This window comes from Aquila chrysaetos, chromosome 4, assembly GCF_900496995.4.
Source record: "Aquila chrysaetos chrysaetos chromosome 4, bAquChr1.4, whole genome shotgun sequence".
Classification (NCBI taxonomy): Eukaryota; Metazoa; Chordata; class Aves; order Accipitriformes; family Accipitridae; genus Aquila; species Aquila chrysaetos.
This window is the reverse complement of record NC_044007.1, coordinates 52,022,351-52,042,066: the sequence shown is the minus strand read 5'-3', so window position 1 is coordinate 52,042,066 and position 19,716 is coordinate 52,022,351. Positions and strand designations below refer to the sequence as shown.

Below are 19,716 nucleotides of genomic sequence, written 5' to 3'. Positions count from 1 at the left end.
CTTTCTGAAGACCTTTGTGAGGTGAATAAGAGGTAACATCCAACGCTCTGGAGAGGGATTGCTTTGAATATAATGCTGATCATTACTATTTAAAATTGTCCAAAAACTTTTGTTCTGTATTTAAGACAGTATTCTTGGGGTATGCAGGGACTTCCATACAGGGAGAGAGACACTAGTCCATCCATTTCAGCATTCTTTCATTCAAGTAGCACATGCTTTAAAGGACAAGCTAGAACTCTACAGTCTCTAGTTTCTTCCAGGGGAAAAGTCTTCCATAGTGCAGTAGTTAAATGTTGACTTCAAATGTGAAGAGCTAGGGTTGTATGCTGTTCTGAGGCTTGATGGAGCAATTGTGAATTTGTTGCTAGATGTATCTAAAAACTAGGTTCTAGTATTACTTTTTTTACATTGTGATGTTATTGAGATGGCTGTCTTTTCTAAATTATTACTTTCTTGAACCATATGATTGTCCTGCTCGCTGAAATGAAAGCTCTTCATCTTGCTGACTTGGGGTTTTATTTGACCACCTACTTTGGTCTCCAGGGAGCAAAAGCAACAAGCAGTGGAATTAGAAGAAGGAGTCATTCCAGATTCTCCAATTCTGACTTCTTCATTTTCTGTGGTTAATCGTCTGAGAAGAAAAAAAGAGAATAGGCATATCCGATACACAGAACATACACACCCAGATTTGGAACTTGCGGAAAGCAACAGTGGTAAGAGTATTGTATTTTATTTTTTTTAATTAATTTTAAAATATATTTTTAAGGGCTAAAGAAAAAGGTGGTGTATAAGTTTGATTGCAAAGGCTGAAAACTGGAAAAAAAAAAAAAAAAAAGTCTTATGGGTTTTCTGGTTTGGCTTTTTTCCATTTATGCCATAATACATATCAGGGGAAAAATGTCTTTAGCAGTAACTGTTATATCAGTGATATGCTCAAAGCTTATCTCAACCTCCTACTTTTCTTCATCCACATACACATGCAAATGCACAGTTTTCCATCCCATATCTTTTCTGTAACTGCAAACAAACTGAAAAACGTTAGGGTTTGACTTGTGCATACAGCTATGTCACCACCTAGTGGAGAGTGAAATAAATGTTTTGCCACATTGAGCAATTACTCTGCAATTAAAGTAATATTACTGAAACCGATTGATATCTAATTCTAGCAGCTACATGATCTTCCTTTTTCTAGTGCTGATACACTGTTTGCATTTGTTTTGCATCTAAGTCCAAAAGTATTGTGCGCATTTAGTTTCCAAACTTTGTTCTGTAATGTCATAGAAATAGCTCTAATGTAATTTAACTATAAAAAATATTTTTGTGAAATAAGGGACTTTGTGCTTGTATTTTAATGTTACACAGGAAATATGATAAACAATCCAGGGGCTCTTAATGTGTTAATTTATTTTGTGGAATAAAAAAAATGTATTTTAAATAATATATGAATATATCTAAATTTTGAGTCTTGACTAAAAGCCTCTTCCCAATATTTTTTCCCAATAAAAATAACACAACTATGGGGTGAAGAGGGTGGGTTGGTTATTCACACCCTTTATTTTGCATACGTAATTTTAGTGCTGTGGACAGTTTTTTCTTTTCTAAGCATACCTACTTCTCTCCATTTTCTGAATAAAAAAATTGAGCTACTAAATTAAACCAAAGTTAAATACGTAAGAAATGGTGTAGAAAGGACTACATGGCACAAAGTTGGTCATGATTCAAATCTCAGGTTTTTCACCTTTTCATTACCTTAGCTGATGCAGAAAATTATCCCCTTGCATGCTTTACTCTTTAATAGCTTTGTTGCCATATTAACAGGTCAAATATAGATTGAATACATACTTTTTCTGTGGTCAGTGTAGAAAGTGATGTAATTATGTGTCAGTATTGTTTTATGGCTGACTGGCTGGGCTCATATTTGTGAGAGAAAGGATTAATATGAAATATTTGTGACTAATTTGTCACAGTGATACCTCAGAATACAAATAATCAGATGTGCTTAGATTACTGGATCTTCTGACATATCAAAACTCACGTTCAAGTGCTTTTAAGATCAGGATCATGGTCTGTATCTACACAAAATTATCACAACGGGATACCTGATTTCACCATGTGAAAATGTTTCTACTTCTAGACTTTGGAAAAATTCCACTGTATTCCACACAAGTGAACAGTCACCACGGAGAAGATATACTAGTGGCAGACACCTGTGATCCACAACTGTCCCCTGTACCAAGTAAGTGTATTAATAGATTTAGTTCTAATTCCATTCAAAATAAGGCAAAAATATTGTAAAACTGAGGGTTCATCAACAACTGAGGGTTCATCTCTTTAAACAAAGGAGCCAGAAAAATGATATTATGTTTAATCACATAATTGCTACTGAAATGCCTATCTTGTAATGCCTGTCTGCCTGATTCTAAGCCTAGCATCAGGGCTTAGAGTCAAGAAATAGAAAGAAGCTCAGTGCAGCTCTTACTGCAGGTATCTTATAGTTTAGGCAACTTATCCAATTGTCTTATGTCTGGTTTTTCAACTGTACAGGAGATAAAATATTCTGAGAATTGCACTTCCTGTCCGACATAAATACGTAACATTTAGAAGTGCTTCTGTTAATTATTCCCTTTTTTGCAATTGTGAATTGCTACAAGTCTTGAAGTCTTAAGTCCTTCTCCATAAACAGTTCTTTGACAAGAACTTTCTGTGTCCCTGATTTTTTTCTGTGAAGTATTTAACTATAAATGACTGTGAGAATCGGTATCTTGGAATCATTCGTGCAAGTCAGGGTTGTGGTGGTTGTAATTCTTGTACTTTCCCATCATATTACCTTGGCCCAGTTCAATAAACTGAGTAATGTTAAACCCCTGAAAGAAGGGAAACTCATCTATTTGTTTTCCTAATAAAGACACAGGAAGAATAAGTGTCACCTAGGAAATATGCAACACAAGCATTTTACTATAAATAGACATCACTGTTCTACATGCTTTTCTCGGACTATTCATGCCCTGGACTGGGAGTTTGAAAATCAACTTTTACATTGACTTGTCTTTGTATTTTAATTTTGGGGAGCTGTATTCAAATTGGAAACATATTTCTCTGTGATGGTACAGCAATTGCTCTTATCAGAAATTCTTCTTTTGCCCCCCTTCTCCACTTACCACTTCCAGGTAGGATTTTTATCTGACACAGGTCAAATTATTTCCATAATTACCAGTTTTAATTTGTGATCTTTTTAGTTCTGTGTTTGTACCATCTGTGTGAGTGGAGTAAGATACTATAATGTATATGTACCTTATTATGAGCTTCTTTCTACTCATAAAGATAAACCAAGGATGGGAGGCTATCCTGTTCCAAAGCCATCTTTTAACTTGGCTGCAGTCGTGGCAGAAACAATTGGACTTTCTGTTCAAGAGGAATCTGTAAGTAGTATTCACAAATTTCCTACATAATCAGCTTTTTGTGCCCATTGTTTTCAAAAACAGTATTTTTCTCTTTTGCATTAAAGTTCTGCAAAAGTATTCCGAATTCCAGTAAGCTCACTTTGGTTTGCTTTTGCTTACTCATTACAGAATTGCTCTAGCAAGAAGAGATATAACTCTGCTGACCTGTCTGGGGGGTTGGGGAGGAGAGTAGGGGCACAGTTCCTGCTGTGTATACATCTTTCAAGTTTGACTAAGACAGTGGACTAAATTCTTGGGTCTACCAGACTCCCTTTGTGGAGTAATCAAGTCTAATATGCTAAAAAAGATTATTCGGTGATGAGACTGTTTGGTGACTCACGTGAGATTATTTGATGTTTTTACTTGGTAACTACAGTGAAAATGATAGTATGCAGACAGGTTTTTTTGCGTGTGCATTTGAATGATGAAATTTTTTAATTTCCATATGCTTTCTTTAAAGTTGCTGGTCAAAATTTCATCTCTCTTTTAACTTTTATTATTTTTCAGAGTTTTGAGTGGTTCAATTTGAATGGGTTTTCAAAGTATTCATATGCAAACCTAGCATATTTCTGATTTTGAATTCTAACAGCTTCTCACACTTCCTTTGTTTTCCTTCACCGCTTGCAAGGAGTCCCAGAGTGTACTGAGTCCTCCCCGTACCAATACTGTTATGAGCCAGGCCCCAGAGAGCATGCAGTCTGAAGACTCAAGAAAACATCCAGCTTCTGAATCAAGAAATGATGACAACAATTTAGGGTGTGTTTCCACTTGGTTGTAATAATACTGTTTTAAGCAGGCTTATATGAAGTTCTGGTTTTAGTAGAATTTAAAACCTTACAGCAGTTTGCTTTGAAGGTACAGACACAGAAATAAATGTTTTCATATTATATGGGTTTCTTTCAAGTAAATAACATTAGAAGCAAAGGAACTGATAGAATGCAAAACTGTGGACTTTTACTTCATTCTTCAGCTTCTGATTTGGGCTTTCTATGTACACAGTCTTTCCCTCACTGATGACTTGTTATTGCAAGGTATCTTCTGAGGCCCATAAACCAGGGGCCAGGAGCTGGGGTAGGAAAATGATCATAAACCATTTCTGCTGACTAGGTGTCATACTGATTGACTGTTGCCCTTCCCACTCTCCTCAGGATGTTGTGGTCTAAACTGAATTTTTTTTTGTCCCTTTTTGTCATCTTAAATATATGTTTTATTGGTGACAAGTGAAAAACAGAGTACCTGAAAGAAGCTTGCACATTTTTCCTTCACTTGCAGAAGCTTTGAGAATCTGTTATCGTGGTTATAAGAACTATGCAAGAACCTAGATAGACTGCTATCGCAACCATTCTCACTTCCATTTCACTGCACTGAAAGGTGGGGAGTCCTTTGGTAGAAGAGATTCCTAGGTAGGCTTAGTTCTGTCCTTGGTTCTCAGTTGAATGTGAATTTCACACCATACTAAAGTGAAGGATGAGGTCTGTGTTTTGTTTGCCTTTTACAGCTCTAAGTGCAACAGTACTTACTCCTAGATCAAAAATTTTCCTTTTCTTTTTCCTTCTGTTTTGAGTTAATACTAGCAATTCTGACAGCTTTAAAGCAGATCACTGGTAGGAAACATAATTTTTGTATATCCCTTTATTTCCTCCCAGCCCCCTGTGCACACCAGAAAAATATCTCATCTCTCATTGTATTCAGTCTTTCAGATCCATCTCGGAACACTCCACCACATGTTGACTGGGATTCTAGGGTAGCTTCTCCCATTTTTGGAGCTTCTAGCAGTATGAAGAACAACTCAAGTACAAGTCATGCCCCTTGTATTTTAGATTCAGGATTGAAGCCTAATCTCAAAACTAACCTCTTCAACAATCCTTCCAGTTCCAGATCTCATAAAAGTAGATCAAAATCTGAAGATGTTGCTTTTGTTGCACCACTGAATCTTGGAACGGAAATCAACTCAGTTATTAGCCAGGCCTCTATCAATAGGCAAATGGTTGTGAAAAAGAATACTAATGAGGCTGTAACCTGTGTTGGAAACACTTGTGCAGCTAAAAATGATGTGATCAAGAGTGATTTCCTTCTCGTACACCAGAAGCAGCTAGAAGGCAGGTGTGCTAAGAGAAAGAAAGCTGAAGATGAGCATGCAATTAGCTGTGAAAAAACATCCTTCAACAAAGAGAACTCAATGCCATTTCGATCAGATGTTCAGCATATTAATGGGGAGCATACAGTTGATAAGCCCTTGGATCTGTCTGATCGCTTCTCTGGAGTTCGTTGTCAAGAGAAAAAACAAGGAAGTGAGGAGACCTGTAAAAATAGACTGAAACAGGTGACACTGCATGACATTTTTTCACAGCTAGGGAAGCCCATTCCTGAAAGTTCATCATCCATTCAAAATGCCAACAATGAGAGCTGTTTGTTTGGCAGAGATTTACAAGAGGAATCCTATGTACAAGAGGCAATGCTGGGAAAAACATTCCCAGATAAGAAAAACCATATCCAAATGAAAGAAGAAGTTCCTCCCTTCAAAATTGCACCACTACCAAGTTCTGCAGAGACAGAGCAACTTTTTGATGATGTGAAGGTATGCTTTTCTGACTTCTATTCTTCTCCTTTAAAATATTATATTTAAGTTTTGGAAAATAGTAAAATTGCAATATGTTGTTAGGTTGCCAGTGGCCATGTACCAAATAGAAAGAAAACAAGGACAGGACATGGAGAGTCTGAACCAGCATCTGTACTTCAACCAAACCCTTGCAGACTATCAAAAAATAAAGCACTGCAAAATGAGCAAGGTAACTTGATTAAAATGTTCCTTTTATTGCCCCCCTAATCCCCCCAGCCTGTGCTATGGTTGAATAGAATTTTTCATATCTTCTTTTCTCCCACTTTAATCACTTTCTCTGTTCTGCTTCTAACTCAGTCTCATTCTATTCAGGACTTCTAAAGATTACCCCTGCCCTTCCCCCCCATTTTCAATCTGTATCTTCCTGACATTCTTTTGCCACTATATAAAAAATATATCATTGGCATTCAGCTGTAAACTCAACAGGCGAGGAATCTTGTTCTTTTTCATTTATTTAGCATTGTTGTTTACTGCAGCATGTGAATAACAGATACTGAAATAAAATCTCAGGAAGTGTGAGTTTAAACTATCTATATCAAATGCTTGAAAACTGTACTTTAGTGTAAGAATAAACCATTTTGTTAATATTTTTCATTATTCCTCTTGATCTGTTAAAGAAATTTGTGCCTTTAATGGTAATGAACAGATGCTGCCAAATACTCTCCTAGAGGTTGTATCTTCTTTCCTATTAAGTGGTCCCAGTTTGAAAACTTTTTGTTTTAACTGGGATTGTAGAATCACTGCTTCTGTGCTCCTTAGCTGAGCTGTCACGCTGCATTTAGAAATACTTGTATTATGAGTTTTAAAAATATCTGTAGTTGGTGTGGCCATGTAGCTTTGAATCTAAACCTCTACTTCACAGATAAATCAAGAGCCATGTCTGGAACAATGACTGGACACTTTTGTACTGTTTTGTATTCTAAGGCCTGACTTTTGTATTCTTGTCAGTCTGATGTCTTCTATCCAGTAGTAATACTACCTGATTTACACAGTACAGAGATTTTACCTGCAAGAGTATTTTATGTATTGCATACCTCATACAAACACAAAGGAGTGGTGTGCTCCCTGAATATGACAAAAAACTTAAAGATCTATTTCTAACTCTTCAGACAAAATATGATTTACGCCAAATGAGCATGTTTATTGTTTGAGAAAAATCAATCCCTAATCCCAAAGATGAATTGATGAAAAGAAAGCTGTCTTATAATTTACACACTATAAGATGCTGTTAGGAGAATTTGATTCTGATTATTTGTCTTTTTTCTTATATTCTCTGCATCCAGAACTGAAAGATAAACCTTTAGAAAACCTTCAGTGGAGTATAGACCCAGGAGCTGACCTTTCACAGTACAAAATGGACATTACTGTGATTGATACAAAGGTAAACTTGTATAACAAGTCTGCATGTTCTATGGTACTGAAAAAAGCCTACAAAGGTAGTATCATGAACTTTATTCTGGGCAGACCAAAACCATTTTCTAACAAAAATCTAAATTCAGCTCATTTGATATTTGTTTGTGCTCCTGAAATGTTTATTTATGCATTGTACACTACAGTCATCCTAAAACATTTCCACCATCTAGTTGTATTTGATAAATTCAGCCAGGTGGCTACTCAGTGTGAAACTGATGTGTTTTGGGGGTGGTTTTGGGTTTCTTTTAAGACAAAAAAAAAAATATTCTAAATATCATAATTTTTCCTGTAAAAATGTTCACTGTAATATCTCTTTATGTTAAGTAATAGAAAATGTGCAGATAATGACTATTAGCTTTCTTTGAGTTGGATGCAGGTTGGTTATTAGGATCTCTGAGAATTTTCCTGAAGTCTATGTCTCACTTAAACACTATCTTAAAATCTATTAATTTGACCAGTTTTTAATTTCTGTATGTTTCATTGTTACTTTTTATCTTTGTAGAATTTAACATGAAAACTTTTAAGGCATTTCTTGCCCATCAAGTACTGTAATCCACCAGATAAATGCTTCACATTTGAATTTCAAAACATTATTCTCTTACCTAGATTTTACATTTTTATCATGCAGACATTACTGCAGAAAAAAATAGTCACAGAAAGTGTCCAAAAAGATGTCAGTAACTGTTGTGAAAGTGTTTCAGATATAAAGCAATGACACTGACTACACCAGTTGCTTCTGAGTGCAATTGTCATGTTTGCTTTTTCTGTTTAGGGTGGTTCTCAGTCAAGAGTTGGAGGAGAAGCTGTTGATACAGATTATACATATGTTGGTGAAAGTGTGCTATTAAAAATGAAAAATCAAGAGCAAAATCAGGAAAGCAGTCCAAGTAAGTCTTTTTTTTTTTTTTCCCCACCTTGGTTTGCTTTCTAGGGGGGGAGGAGGAAGAAAGAGTAAAGGGCATTTTTTTTCCCTGTATGAATAGATGGTAGAAAATGGTTTGCAATAAAAAAGCACTGATGTATTTTTCTAGGTTACAAAGATCAGTCTGTTTCCTAGTAGAATCAGTGGTTGTTGTTGAGGTTTTTTTAATTTAGATTAAGAAAATTGTAGGATTTGTGCTGAGATAGAACCAGTAGCTATGCTTTTACAGTGCTTAAAAAGTTAAAGACTTAACCATATAATAGTTATGAGATCACCTGCAACAATCACTCTTATAACAAACAGCTCTGAAAGTTTGCTCTGTAATCATATCAGACTTTCTATGGGAAGACTAATTTCATTTTTAATGACATATAAATAGAACTAGTATATTTAAAATAAATCCAGATGTGTTTATTTCATATTTAATGTATGGTATGTCGTGAATCATGGCTGCAGGGCAGTGACTTTTAACGGTGTGGTTTATTTTTTTAAGCTGTTGCAACTTGATCGCATTTCCGTAGTTTATCTCCTGCCCACAGAAGGTATTTCCTTTTGCTTGGGTAACTCCATAATTACAAGAACAAAAATTTCATGTATCCAGTATTAACATTAGAGGTACATCAAAGTGATTTAGCAATTAATCAAATTTTAGAAATGAGATCAAGGTATCTTTTATGAAAAATAAATGAGCATTGGCCACATTTGAAAGACTGACAGAGAAGTTGCAGAAAGAATAAATGTATAGCTGCTGTTGAGTTAATCAGTACTGGAGCAGGAAGTAAATGTTAGTTCTTTTGATACACATTCAATCAAAGTGCACTTTCTTGACTTGAATTGTTGAGAGACTGATTTGGATGTTCATTATGGTTTTTATAATAGGAGGAGAAAAAACAATTAATGATACCTTAACAGAGATGTTTGATCGGACAACCCATGAAGAATATGAATCCTGCCTACCAGAAGATAGTCCTTCTGCATGTGCTGAAAAAGAAACTCTTCATGATGAAGAGCAGGATAAGGGAATAACAGCAGCAAGCAAGAAACTAAAGAGTGGGATATAATTTGTTTTGTCTTTATTAGCCTGTTTAAACTACAAAAGTTGATTTTAAATCAAGCTCTGCTCTCTAGGAACAAATATGCCAAATAAACCATCAGTTCATTTTTCATAAATTCATGGGAAAATTTATTCATTGTAAGGACATAACATAAACCAATATGAAAATTATTTTGGTAGTTCATTTATATAGCCACCACACAAATATGGGATGTGTAATGGAAGTTGGCATAGGAGCTGTACAGCAAAGTCACTCTTACAGGAAACACCATTTTTTGGCTGCAGATTACGTGCTTCCTTTCTTCTCCCTATCCTAGGTTCTACCAAAGATTTCACAGTATTTTGTATTTTAAGCAACCTTTCCTTTGCTATTCTGCTTATTTTTTTTACTTGTCTCACTGCTGTTTTCCTTCTATTCCAGTAATGCTTTTTAATCACTGGTTCAATCAATTCTGTATTATTTTTAGTATCTGTTTGAATCTGTTGTCTCAGACTGGATGTACATGGCATTTTTTTATTTCTTAATAGCTGGCTAATAATTTTACAGATGTTTCTCCAGGCAGTCTGTTAACATTATATGACATGTAATTTTTCATTTTACGAATATATTTACAGAACATGAGGATAAACAAGATAAAGCCAAGCAGAAGGCTTTTGTGGAGCCATATTTCAAAAGTGATGAAAGGTAATTTAGTTTGTTTTGTATAGGCATTTTAAGGCTCTTTATATCCTCCCTATAGGGAACTTGTTCTTGCATGAAATAAGTGTGCTTGTGCACAACATCCTAGCGGCTGAAGATGCACAGGTAAAAGATCTACTAAATTAGATAAAAGCCTTAGATAAAAGCTGGGGTAGGGGGTGAAAAAAGATAAACACATTGAGATGCCCGTCTATCACATTTGCTGAAGAGAAGGGATTGCCTCTTCTGCTTTTTATAAATTTATTGAATGCAGTATTTTGTAATCCAAGTTGTTTTTCTTATAGGCATGTGGTCATGCATGAGTTTATGAGCAAAGAGCCTATGGGTTGCTTGTACAAATAAAAACCTTTCCTTCTCTGGCATTTTTGCCCCTTCCTCTAGGCAATAAATGAGTAATGTTTAACAACTGTACCTCTTGGTGCTTCCTCTATTGCCTTTCTGTGTAATCATCATTGGTAGTCTGAATCTTCATTTCATAATGATACTAAGCCCTTCAGTTAAATAGTTGTTAGCTTATTTTTTACCTCAGCATATGTTTTCTTTGTAGAATAAAACTTGTTTAGTGTTTTGTGAACAAATACGTTGAAAGGAATCTGTTCTATTCTTGAACCCTGACATACGTTCTTCTTGCAGAAATCGGTGCAAGCACAACCGTCTCGGTCAAAATAAATATTGTACAGAAGATCTATATTTGAGTAGTATTGATCTAGTAATTACTTTCACACTGTGAAAAGTCATAATAATGAGACGCACATCTCTGGTTATGTAAAAATATTACATTTTAAAAATTCTGGAACTGGTTTAGTTACAAAAATGTCTTATTCAGCTATGAAATTCAGTATGATTGGGTTTTGCAGGCATTTTCTGATACTTTTTCTTTTCTTGAGACTCTCCTTCATTGTGTTCTAAAAACTGGAAATTTCCAGACATGTAGAAGAAATAAATATACTATCGTGTGAAAACATTTTTGTTTTTCAGAAAGAGTACTGTGTTAGATTTTCCTCATATTGAGGTTATTCGAAAAAAAGAAGAAAGAAGAAAATTGCCTGGCCATACTTGTAAGGAATGTGAAATAGTAAGTAGTGCTTTAAAATCTAGTGTGTATCTGTATATACGTGTGTGTGTGTGTATCTCTCTCTAAAATCTCTTGATTTGGGGTTTGGTTTTTTTCATTTTCTGGGGTGTCTGCATTTTCAGATAATTGTACCGGCGTAAGTGCCAATGTGTATATATGTGCAAATGCATGCAAAAATGTTTACATTATCAGGTTAAAAAGTATGAAATTTTAGGTTTCACATTACACGTTTTTTCCTCCCTTTTCAATTACTGAACTGCTTTCAGATACTTGGTATAGAGATAAAATATTGAAGTAATTACATGTGTAATAAGAACATATTTCATTTGGTCATTAATAGACTTTCAGGCTGGAGTTAATTAGGTGATGATCTAATATATTATGACTCACCAGAAGTGTGGATTAATGACTGAGTAATGATGGATTCTCTGGAACCTTTTCACTTAATTTCCACATCTATATAGAACCAACATTTTTCATAGATCCTCCTGCTATTCACTTTATAGTCAAGTCACATTTACTTAGCTGAAGAAATTTATTACAGTATATTTTTAACAAAAACACATTCCTGAAAAATAGCTTTGGTAAAACTCATTAAATACAAACAATTAAGTTTTACAGTCAAATATAAATATCATTTTCAAAAATAAGTTTGACTTAGAGTTTGAAAGAAAACAAGATGTTGGGGAAAAAAAACAAAACCAAGAAAACACAAACCTTCAGTCTATTTCTTGTCCCAAAAGCCATGTGTTAAGTGTTTTAGTTTCCTGTCTCTGTAAGCTACAGATCTTCTTTCAGCAAATTCAGTTCTTGCTACTCTCTGCCAAGTTAGAGGGGTAACTATGGTGTTTGGAAACATTTACAGCTCCAATTTTACAATATTAAGTTTCTACATTAAACTTGAGAAAAGTTTGGGGTTGTTGTTGGTTTTGGTTTGGGTTTTTTTTTAAGTCTACGCCACTAGAGATGAGTGTCTTGGAATGCTAGGCTGTGTCATTGCACCATAATAAAACTAGCTTTGAATGAAATGCCTATGGAAGAAGGGAGTATTAGACAAAGCATAAATGATGCTTTTAAAAAGTCTTGGCTTACTTATTAGTCATATGGGTTTGAAAAGTCTCCAAAGTCTAAGGAAATATTTAGGGAATGGGTAGAATCAGTGAATTGTTTATGGCCATGTGCTGCAAGCAGTATGAGTGGGGAGAGTTACCTGTTTTTCTGAGAAGATGTGAGATTTAACTTCTGCACATGCTGTAGCAGACTGATATTGAAGTCCTTTATAAGTCCTTATCATAAAACTTTGTGGAACTATCTCATTCACTTTACAGTGTAGAACATTTGATAAGAGGTCTTGTTTTGGTTTGTTACGACTTCGCAATGCAATCAAAGAAAGCTTGTATGCAGGAGTTACTGGTAGTTTGTAAAAGTAACGTTTGTTAGTGTGGTTATTAGGTCCAGCTACACTTTAGGTAAGTAGGAGAATCAGTCAGATGTTTTTCTATACATTTAGATTACAGACATTACTCTGTAAGTAACTTCATGCTAAACTAATGAGAGGAACATTTTAAGGGTTTGTTCTCTTTTTGAGACTGGAAATTGTAGAGTTCTGTAAACAATTCTTTTACAGTGAAGGCACTGCAGGATAAGATTTTGCATATCTTTTCACACATGGAAAAGCCTAGCTCGAATGTTTTGTGTGGGTTGAAAATGCTATGGATAGTGAGATCAATCTAGAAAACAGCTGAGAGTTCTTTTTGCTGTTTAGCAGACATATATGTAACTTTCTCATTTTTTGTCAACCCTAATAGATTTCTAAACAAGACAAAATTAAAAAAAATTACTTTCTAATTTCTTTTGAATACATAGCTTGATTATTGATTGGTGGTTTTATTTTCTGTTCCTACAAAACTGTACTGTATTTTTCATTTTGATCCATAAATATTCCTCACCAATCATAAACATTTTAATTCCAAAAAAAAATGCAGCACATTGCAAACTTTTAGTAGGTTGATTTCTAAAATTCCAAGCTATTTAAAGGACAAACATAAGGTGCACTGCTAATTATCCCTAAATAAGACTCAGCTATTAATCTCTTTGGTTTACACAGATACTGTAGAATTCTTATAATTAATTTTGTTGACTTAAAACACCATGTCATTTCTTAAGTTTTATCAGTGAAAATTATGTGTGCTAGATGATAATTACCTGTTCCTCTTCCTTCATTAGTCTCTAGATCTTTAACCGAATGACACAGACCATTTTTCCAGCTGGGTCTCTGAAGTCCAGCTGCATAAGTAGCCCTACTCTACCTGACTCAATCACGAAGCTACTGATATCCACTTACCTTCTGGTCTTGGCATAGGTTTTTTCCTGTTTAAGGGACATTGTATAAAACAGTGGCAAACATTTTCAAACTAAGTGTCTCCAAAATCAGTGACTGAAAGGGGTTCTGCTGTCAAGAGTGTGGGTGTATCCTGGTCTTATACACAATACATTTTGAAGAACCTTTTACTAGGGGCTCATAACCACTCCTGAATATTATCTATGGAACTAGCGGTTTATTCTATCCTGTGTACCAGGACTTTGTAGTAGACAGACCAGTAATCTGGAATTTTGGGTACAGCTTGCTAACAACCTGAATCTCTGTTCTTGACCAGAAGACCGATGTTACTAGATCAGATTCCTGTACTAATAAGGGCTTTGAGAGCAAAATATGTTCTGGGGTCACACTTTGTAGAACAGCAAGAAATCTGAATCGATTTGGAGAGGTGGGAGAAAATGTACCTCAGTTTCAGGCAGAGTTGCAGTTCCCACAGACTACAGAATCACAAAATGAAACAAGTCTACTTTTCCTAGTTCATGCAGTTTTGTCACTGATGTTTTCAGAGCTGTGATTATTCTTTTCTGTACAATCATCAATATTTATATCTCACGATTTTTTTGAGGAGGATTTTTATGCCTATTTTATACTTTTTCTGCTTTGGAGTAGGAAAAAAGGAATTTATCAGTGTACTTTATGATTCCAAGTAAGTAGGTTTTGTGAAATCCTACCAGCAGATGGGGACAGGAAGTAATCTCTATTGACAGAGGTATTCTGTTCCTTTCCTGATTTCCCCAGCCTAGATCACTTTCCAGCTGATTGAATGAGGTTTTAAGTTTTAGTTTGCCTTTTTGAATTGTAACACTATCATTTCAGCAGAATTGTTTTACCAGTTTTATGAAGGTCAGGTTTCTTATGCAATCCAGACTGACTGTTGGCTTGCCACTTGAACCAAACAGTACATTCACTTTGAAAATATTTTGACACTCATGATATCTAAATGTCAGATTGCTATTTTTAGGAGACGCTAACTAGAATCACAAACTAAAACAGTAGAAAACTGCATGAAAAAAACCTATCTTTCTATGATGCTGCACATGGGAACACCCAGCAAAAAAGTTTGGAGAGTGTGTATATACTTTTCTTGTTGCAGCCTCCAGTACAGCTGACAGTGATGAAAGAGTAGCTAGCCAATTTACTGTATACTCTAGAGAATGCCCAGCTGTCAGATAGTTTCTGGAGTGCCAGTGTCAGTCAGCTAGTTGGACTAGCTCTTTATTTACTCCTAATTTGAGGGTAATAAAGTAGGAAGCATTTTGACCTGTTTGCTGTTACTACTGTAAATTTAGACACTGAAAATAATTCTGCAGCATGGATTTTGTAGTGTGTTTTTTCACTTTTCTATTTTGTTTGTAAATGCAAGCTGATACTTAGTTTATTAGAAAATTCCCATCTATTTCAACACCTGTGTTACTTAGCTTAGTAAAATCAGTCAGTAAAACTGTTGACATAAGTAATTGTACACATGCCTAAACCTTGTACCTATGGTATGTTAAAAGATATAAAGCTAACAAATTTGCCACCATAAGGTTATACTTAATCTGTAAATTCAGTAAGCTTTTAGGATAATGGCCAGGTGTTTGTCATTTGGATAACAAATCTCTACTCTTAGTTATCCTTACCATTATTTTTAGACAACTGTGTTAATAAAGTGATTGACAATGTCATTGTGTAAAGCAGTTGCTGTATATGAATGAATTTGTTAACTTGTATTTTTTATTGTTTTTCCTAACATTCAGTATTATGCAGACATTCCAGAAGAAGAGCGAGAAAAGAAACTAGCTTCCTGTTCAAGACACAGATTTCGCTACATTCCTCCAAAGACTCCTGAAAATTTCTGGGAAGTTGGATTTCCTTCCACCCAAACTTGTGTGGAAAGAGGTTTGTGCAAATAAGGCTTACAAAGCACTTTTTAGAGCTGATTTCCACGCCCCCCGCCCCGAAATGGTTGCATGAAATTATCTCTAGTTCATAAAGCAGCCTTTCTCACCCAGTCTTGTTGAGGTCTGTTTACTTAGCAGCAGCCACTATTTTGAATAAATATTGTCTTTTAGCAGCTCCTGTACTACTAGGAAGGGAATATATGGAAACTTTCTTGGAGCCTAGGTAGAGAAAGCAGAAATAATGGGGATTTTCATAGAACTTAATTAAAACCGTACATGTCTTTGAACCAAAGCAAGAATTGGGTCAACATTTTCAGAGGCAAAGGTTGAGAGATTGTACTTACTGAGGAGAGACAGGCAGAACTGTTGATGTCCTTTGTCTGCATCTTTAGAGCTCCATAATACCACATGATAATGGAAATGTTGAGGGCGTGGTTAAATAGGTTTTTAATACCTATACCCTACTTGTTAGTAACACTCAAAAGCTGGTTTGGGGGTTTTTTTTTTTTTGGACTCCTCTTCACACAGAAGATTGTTCTTTCCTAAATAATTCTTCTAAATCCTAGAGCTTGGTATAAAAATGAGTTTTTACTAATGATGTTAAAACATGGTGAGTTTGTAGTGTACTATATGTACATTTTTTCAGAAGTGGTAAAACTGAGGTAAGGAGCCCTATATGAACTTTCTTAGATCTTTATTTGTGCATATGTTATTAGCTGTGAAGCATTAATGTTCACTTATTTTTATCTGTTCTTGTAACAGTTTCAGGTCAGGCATAGGAAAATGTAGCCAGAGATGTGTATGTGTTCTTGTGTGATAGTGTTGCACTATTATCCTTAATATTTCAGGACAGGGAGCCTTGATTTTTAGGGACTTACATAACTTCTGTAGTGCAAATCATACTGCTTAATCAAGATACACTGAGTCGAATTCATTTAAATTTGAAGCTGTATTTCCAAGAAATGTGTGTATTTCAAACATGGTGTTCAGAACTTTAAGCTTTCTCCCATTGTGGGGGACAAATGTCAAATTTGCTTTTGAAGCCCTAGTCAAGTTCCCCCTTCTTAAATATCCACTGCAAAGGGTTAAGCTAGTCACAGAATTTGCAGGCTGTTAAGCTTCCTTGGGCTTGGTTAGGCTGCAGGAAGTTGGGGGTGGGGGGGGTCCATCATTTTTTCTCTGGTATCACTTAAGGAAGAGCGAATCTCTCAGTTCAGCTAGCCAGCACCTCAGGAATGCTGCTGAATCACCACTTCCTTTGTGAGTAGTCTCTTTCCTCTCTTGTGTATCGAGTTAGACAGGGCTTGGCTGAGGCTAGTCCATTCCTCCTTTACCTTAAGTAATGAGAGAGAGTTCTTGCCACTCTAGAACCGCCTTTGGTTCTTCATCATTATCTTTCAGATGAACAAATCATAGTCCTTCCTCTTCCAACCTGGTTGCCTCTTACATGTTCCAGCCAATGAGAAAGCTGGTCTAAACTAGGCATGTCCATTTATCACTCCAGGTGATCAAGATATCCTGTTAGGGAGATTGTCTGTTACTACCCACTTGGAATCTGCTTGGAACCTCATTAAAATTAGCTTCTTGGCTATCTCCTTGTTCTGCTAGAGTAAGAGCTGTTCAGTTGTTAACAGTCCTCAGCAGCATATCAGAGGCAGGCATTAGATCAGCCCTTGGTAAAAAGCTATATTATACAAGAGTGCAGCAACAACACCAAAACACGAGAAAGAGTTCCCATGATGAGCAATTGCAGCTGTCACTCCAAAGTAGTGGGGTACAAAGGATGTATTTTCTACTTCTTATTGGTATCTTGAACCAATTGTGGTTCATGTTGGTTTTTTTAAATAACTGAGTCACATAGACAGCATTTTCCCACTATGAAGTAGGAATCTAATACTCTCACTTCAGTGGATGTTAGTGCTGATAAACAGTAAGGGTTTGACAAAAGCCAGGTGCTGTAACTGATTTGCATAAAATGTCTGCTTATTATCAGTGTTAGCGAAGTTGAGCATGTGTCCTAGTTTCAGCTGGGATAGAGTTAACTGTCTTCCTAGTAGCTGGTACGGTGCTATGTTTTGAGTTCAGTATGTGAAGAATGTTGATAACACTGATGTTTTCAGTTGTTGCGAAGTAGCGTTTAGACTAATGTCAAGGATTTTTCAGCTTCTCATGCCCAGCCAGCGAGAAAGCTGGAGGGGCACAAGAAGTTGGCACAGGACACAGCCAGGGCACCTGACCCAAACTGGCCAACAGGGTATTCCATACCATGTGACGTCACATCTAGTATAGGAACTGGGGAGTGGGGGCAGGGAACCGCTGCTCCGGGACTAGCTGGGTGTCAGTTGGCGGGTGGTGAGCAATTGCACTGCGCATCATTTGTACATTCCAATCCTTTCATTATTGCTGTTGTCATTTTATTAGTGTTATCATTATCATTATTAGTTTCTTCTTTTCTGTTCTATTAAACCGTTCTTATCTCAACCCGTGGGTTTTGCTTCTTTTTCCCAATTTTCTCCCCCATCCCATTGGGCGGGGGGGGTGGGGGGGGAGTGAGTGAGAGGCTGCGTGGTGCGTAGTTGCTGGCTGGGGTTAAACCACGACAGCATGTTACAGAAATTTTGTATACACTTTTCTTATCAGAGATCTTTCAAGGTGTGTTTGATCCATAGGTTCATGTTTGGCTTTTTTCCAGATGGACAAGTCTTTAAGAATGCCATCAAAACAGAGGGTTGTACTATTTAGACCCACAAAGCACATGTGCCTGAAGTTCCTTCTGTATGACTAGGAAATAAATTTTTTAAAGTTATTTTTATTAGTCAACTGAAACTGCAGTACTTACATACTTTGTTACTCTTATGTAAAATCTTCTGTGGAAAAGACAATGAAAAATGCAATTTTGTTTTGAATAGATTGAACAATTTATAGTTTCCATTCTCCTCTTCAGTATTATCTGTCTGAATTGCATTACTATGCAGTCATCTACTAGAAAGCAGCTGAGTGTTTTCATTAATGATATTGCGCCCTGAGATCTCTAACTTTTTGTCAAGTAGAGAGCCAGTTGCCATGAAAGGCAAAAAAATTCACAAGTTTTTTTTTTTTGAGGGTAAACAAAAATGAAACTAAAGGTATGCATGTCTTTGTATTGTATTTCTTACCTCAGATTTTTCTTATTCTTCTAAGGATATATTAAAGAGGATCTTGCTCCCTGTCAGCGTCCAAAAAGACGGCAGCCTTATGCCGTAATGTTTTCTCCAAAAGGCAAAGAGCAGAAGACATAAAGGATGGGGAAGTAAGGCACACCAACTTGAAGAGTATCTTTCCTGTTCTTAGATATTTATAGTTAATATAAACTTGAAATAAAGAACTGTGTTTTCCACAATGATAGATAGTTTCATTAAATATGTAAATTTTATAAAATTCATTTGAAAATCTGATGTACCAGGAAACAAAACTATTTAATGTATGTTTGTTTCATATTGTGTTAATACATTTTGTATTAATTTTTGCACCTGTCAGACAATGAGTCTCCCATTTTTTTCTTTGAAGTCAACAGCTAAAATTCCAGCAAATCCTGTCTAAACTTTGTGTTGGTGAGTAACTGCTTTGAAGTCACTGAAATCAGTTGTTCTTGCAAGGTCTAAATGTCTGTCAATGGGAACAGAAATGCAGATTTTGTAGGGTGCTTTTATTTTGCACTGGATTTTTTTATATAGCCTTTCTCTTTTGGCAATAATAGTTATATCTAATTGTAATAAAGCTGTATTAAATATGAAACATATCTACTGTTAATAGTTTGGAGGTATGAAAACCATGTAGTCTAAGTGTCTTTCTTAAATTTTGGTGTTAAATGTACAGCACCACGTTTTCCTCAGCATTTAAATAAGAATATCCAATATTTCTTTTTTTTTTCCTTAATTTGGATCTGTTTGTATATCTATGCCTCATTTATTGATAATGAGATAAACATTGTTATTTCTCAATTTGGATGACAGCTATGCACAGAGTTCTCCTAGGTGATGACCATTGCTCTTCACTAGATTATGAAGGATTCTCCAGAGATATTTTAAATTAATTTTTTGTAGCAGGGGATATAGTTTCAGACTTGCACTTGGAGAATAAGAGCATACAGTATCACAGAGACAGGGTAATGCTTTTACATAGGTAGGCAGGCCAAAGATCACTATAAGATACTTACGAGTAAAGTAGCATTCTAGAGTAGAATAAAATGT

General features: G+C 35.7%; 1 protein-coding gene across 2 annotated transcripts in view; it reads left to right on the top strand.

The window, feature by feature from the left end:
- Positions 1-19,261, top strand: part of RBBP8 (RB binding protein 8, endonuclease) — a 39,739-nt gene extending 20,478 nt beyond the window's left edge. The window contains exons 7-19 of one of the 2 annotated variants that reach the window (XM_030012621.2): positions 544-713; positions 2,135-2,236; positions 3,322-3,419; positions 4,069-4,196; positions 5,133-6,018; positions 6,103-6,229; positions 7,344-7,441; positions 8,246-8,360; positions 9,275-9,445; positions 10,065-10,134; positions 11,128-11,224; positions 15,344-15,485; positions 18,668-19,261. In XM_030012621.2, the coding sequence (XP_029868481.1) occupies positions 544-713; positions 2,135-2,236; positions 3,322-3,419; positions 4,069-4,196; positions 5,133-6,018; positions 6,103-6,229; positions 7,344-7,441; positions 8,246-8,360; positions 9,275-9,445; positions 10,065-10,134; positions 11,128-11,224; positions 15,344-15,485; positions 18,668-18,765 (2,302 nt within the window). In that variant the 3' untranslated portion in view covers positions 18,766-19,261. Of the gene's footprint in view, positions 1-543; positions 714-2,134; positions 2,237-3,321; positions 3,420-4,068; positions 4,197-5,132; positions 6,019-6,102; positions 6,230-7,343; positions 7,442-8,245; positions 8,361-9,274; positions 9,446-10,064; positions 10,135-11,127; positions 11,225-15,343; positions 15,486-18,647 lie in introns of both variants that reach the window. The other variant, XM_030012622.2, reaches the window with a different exon arrangement.
- The last annotated feature ends 455 nt before the right edge of the window (positions 19,262-19,716 follow it).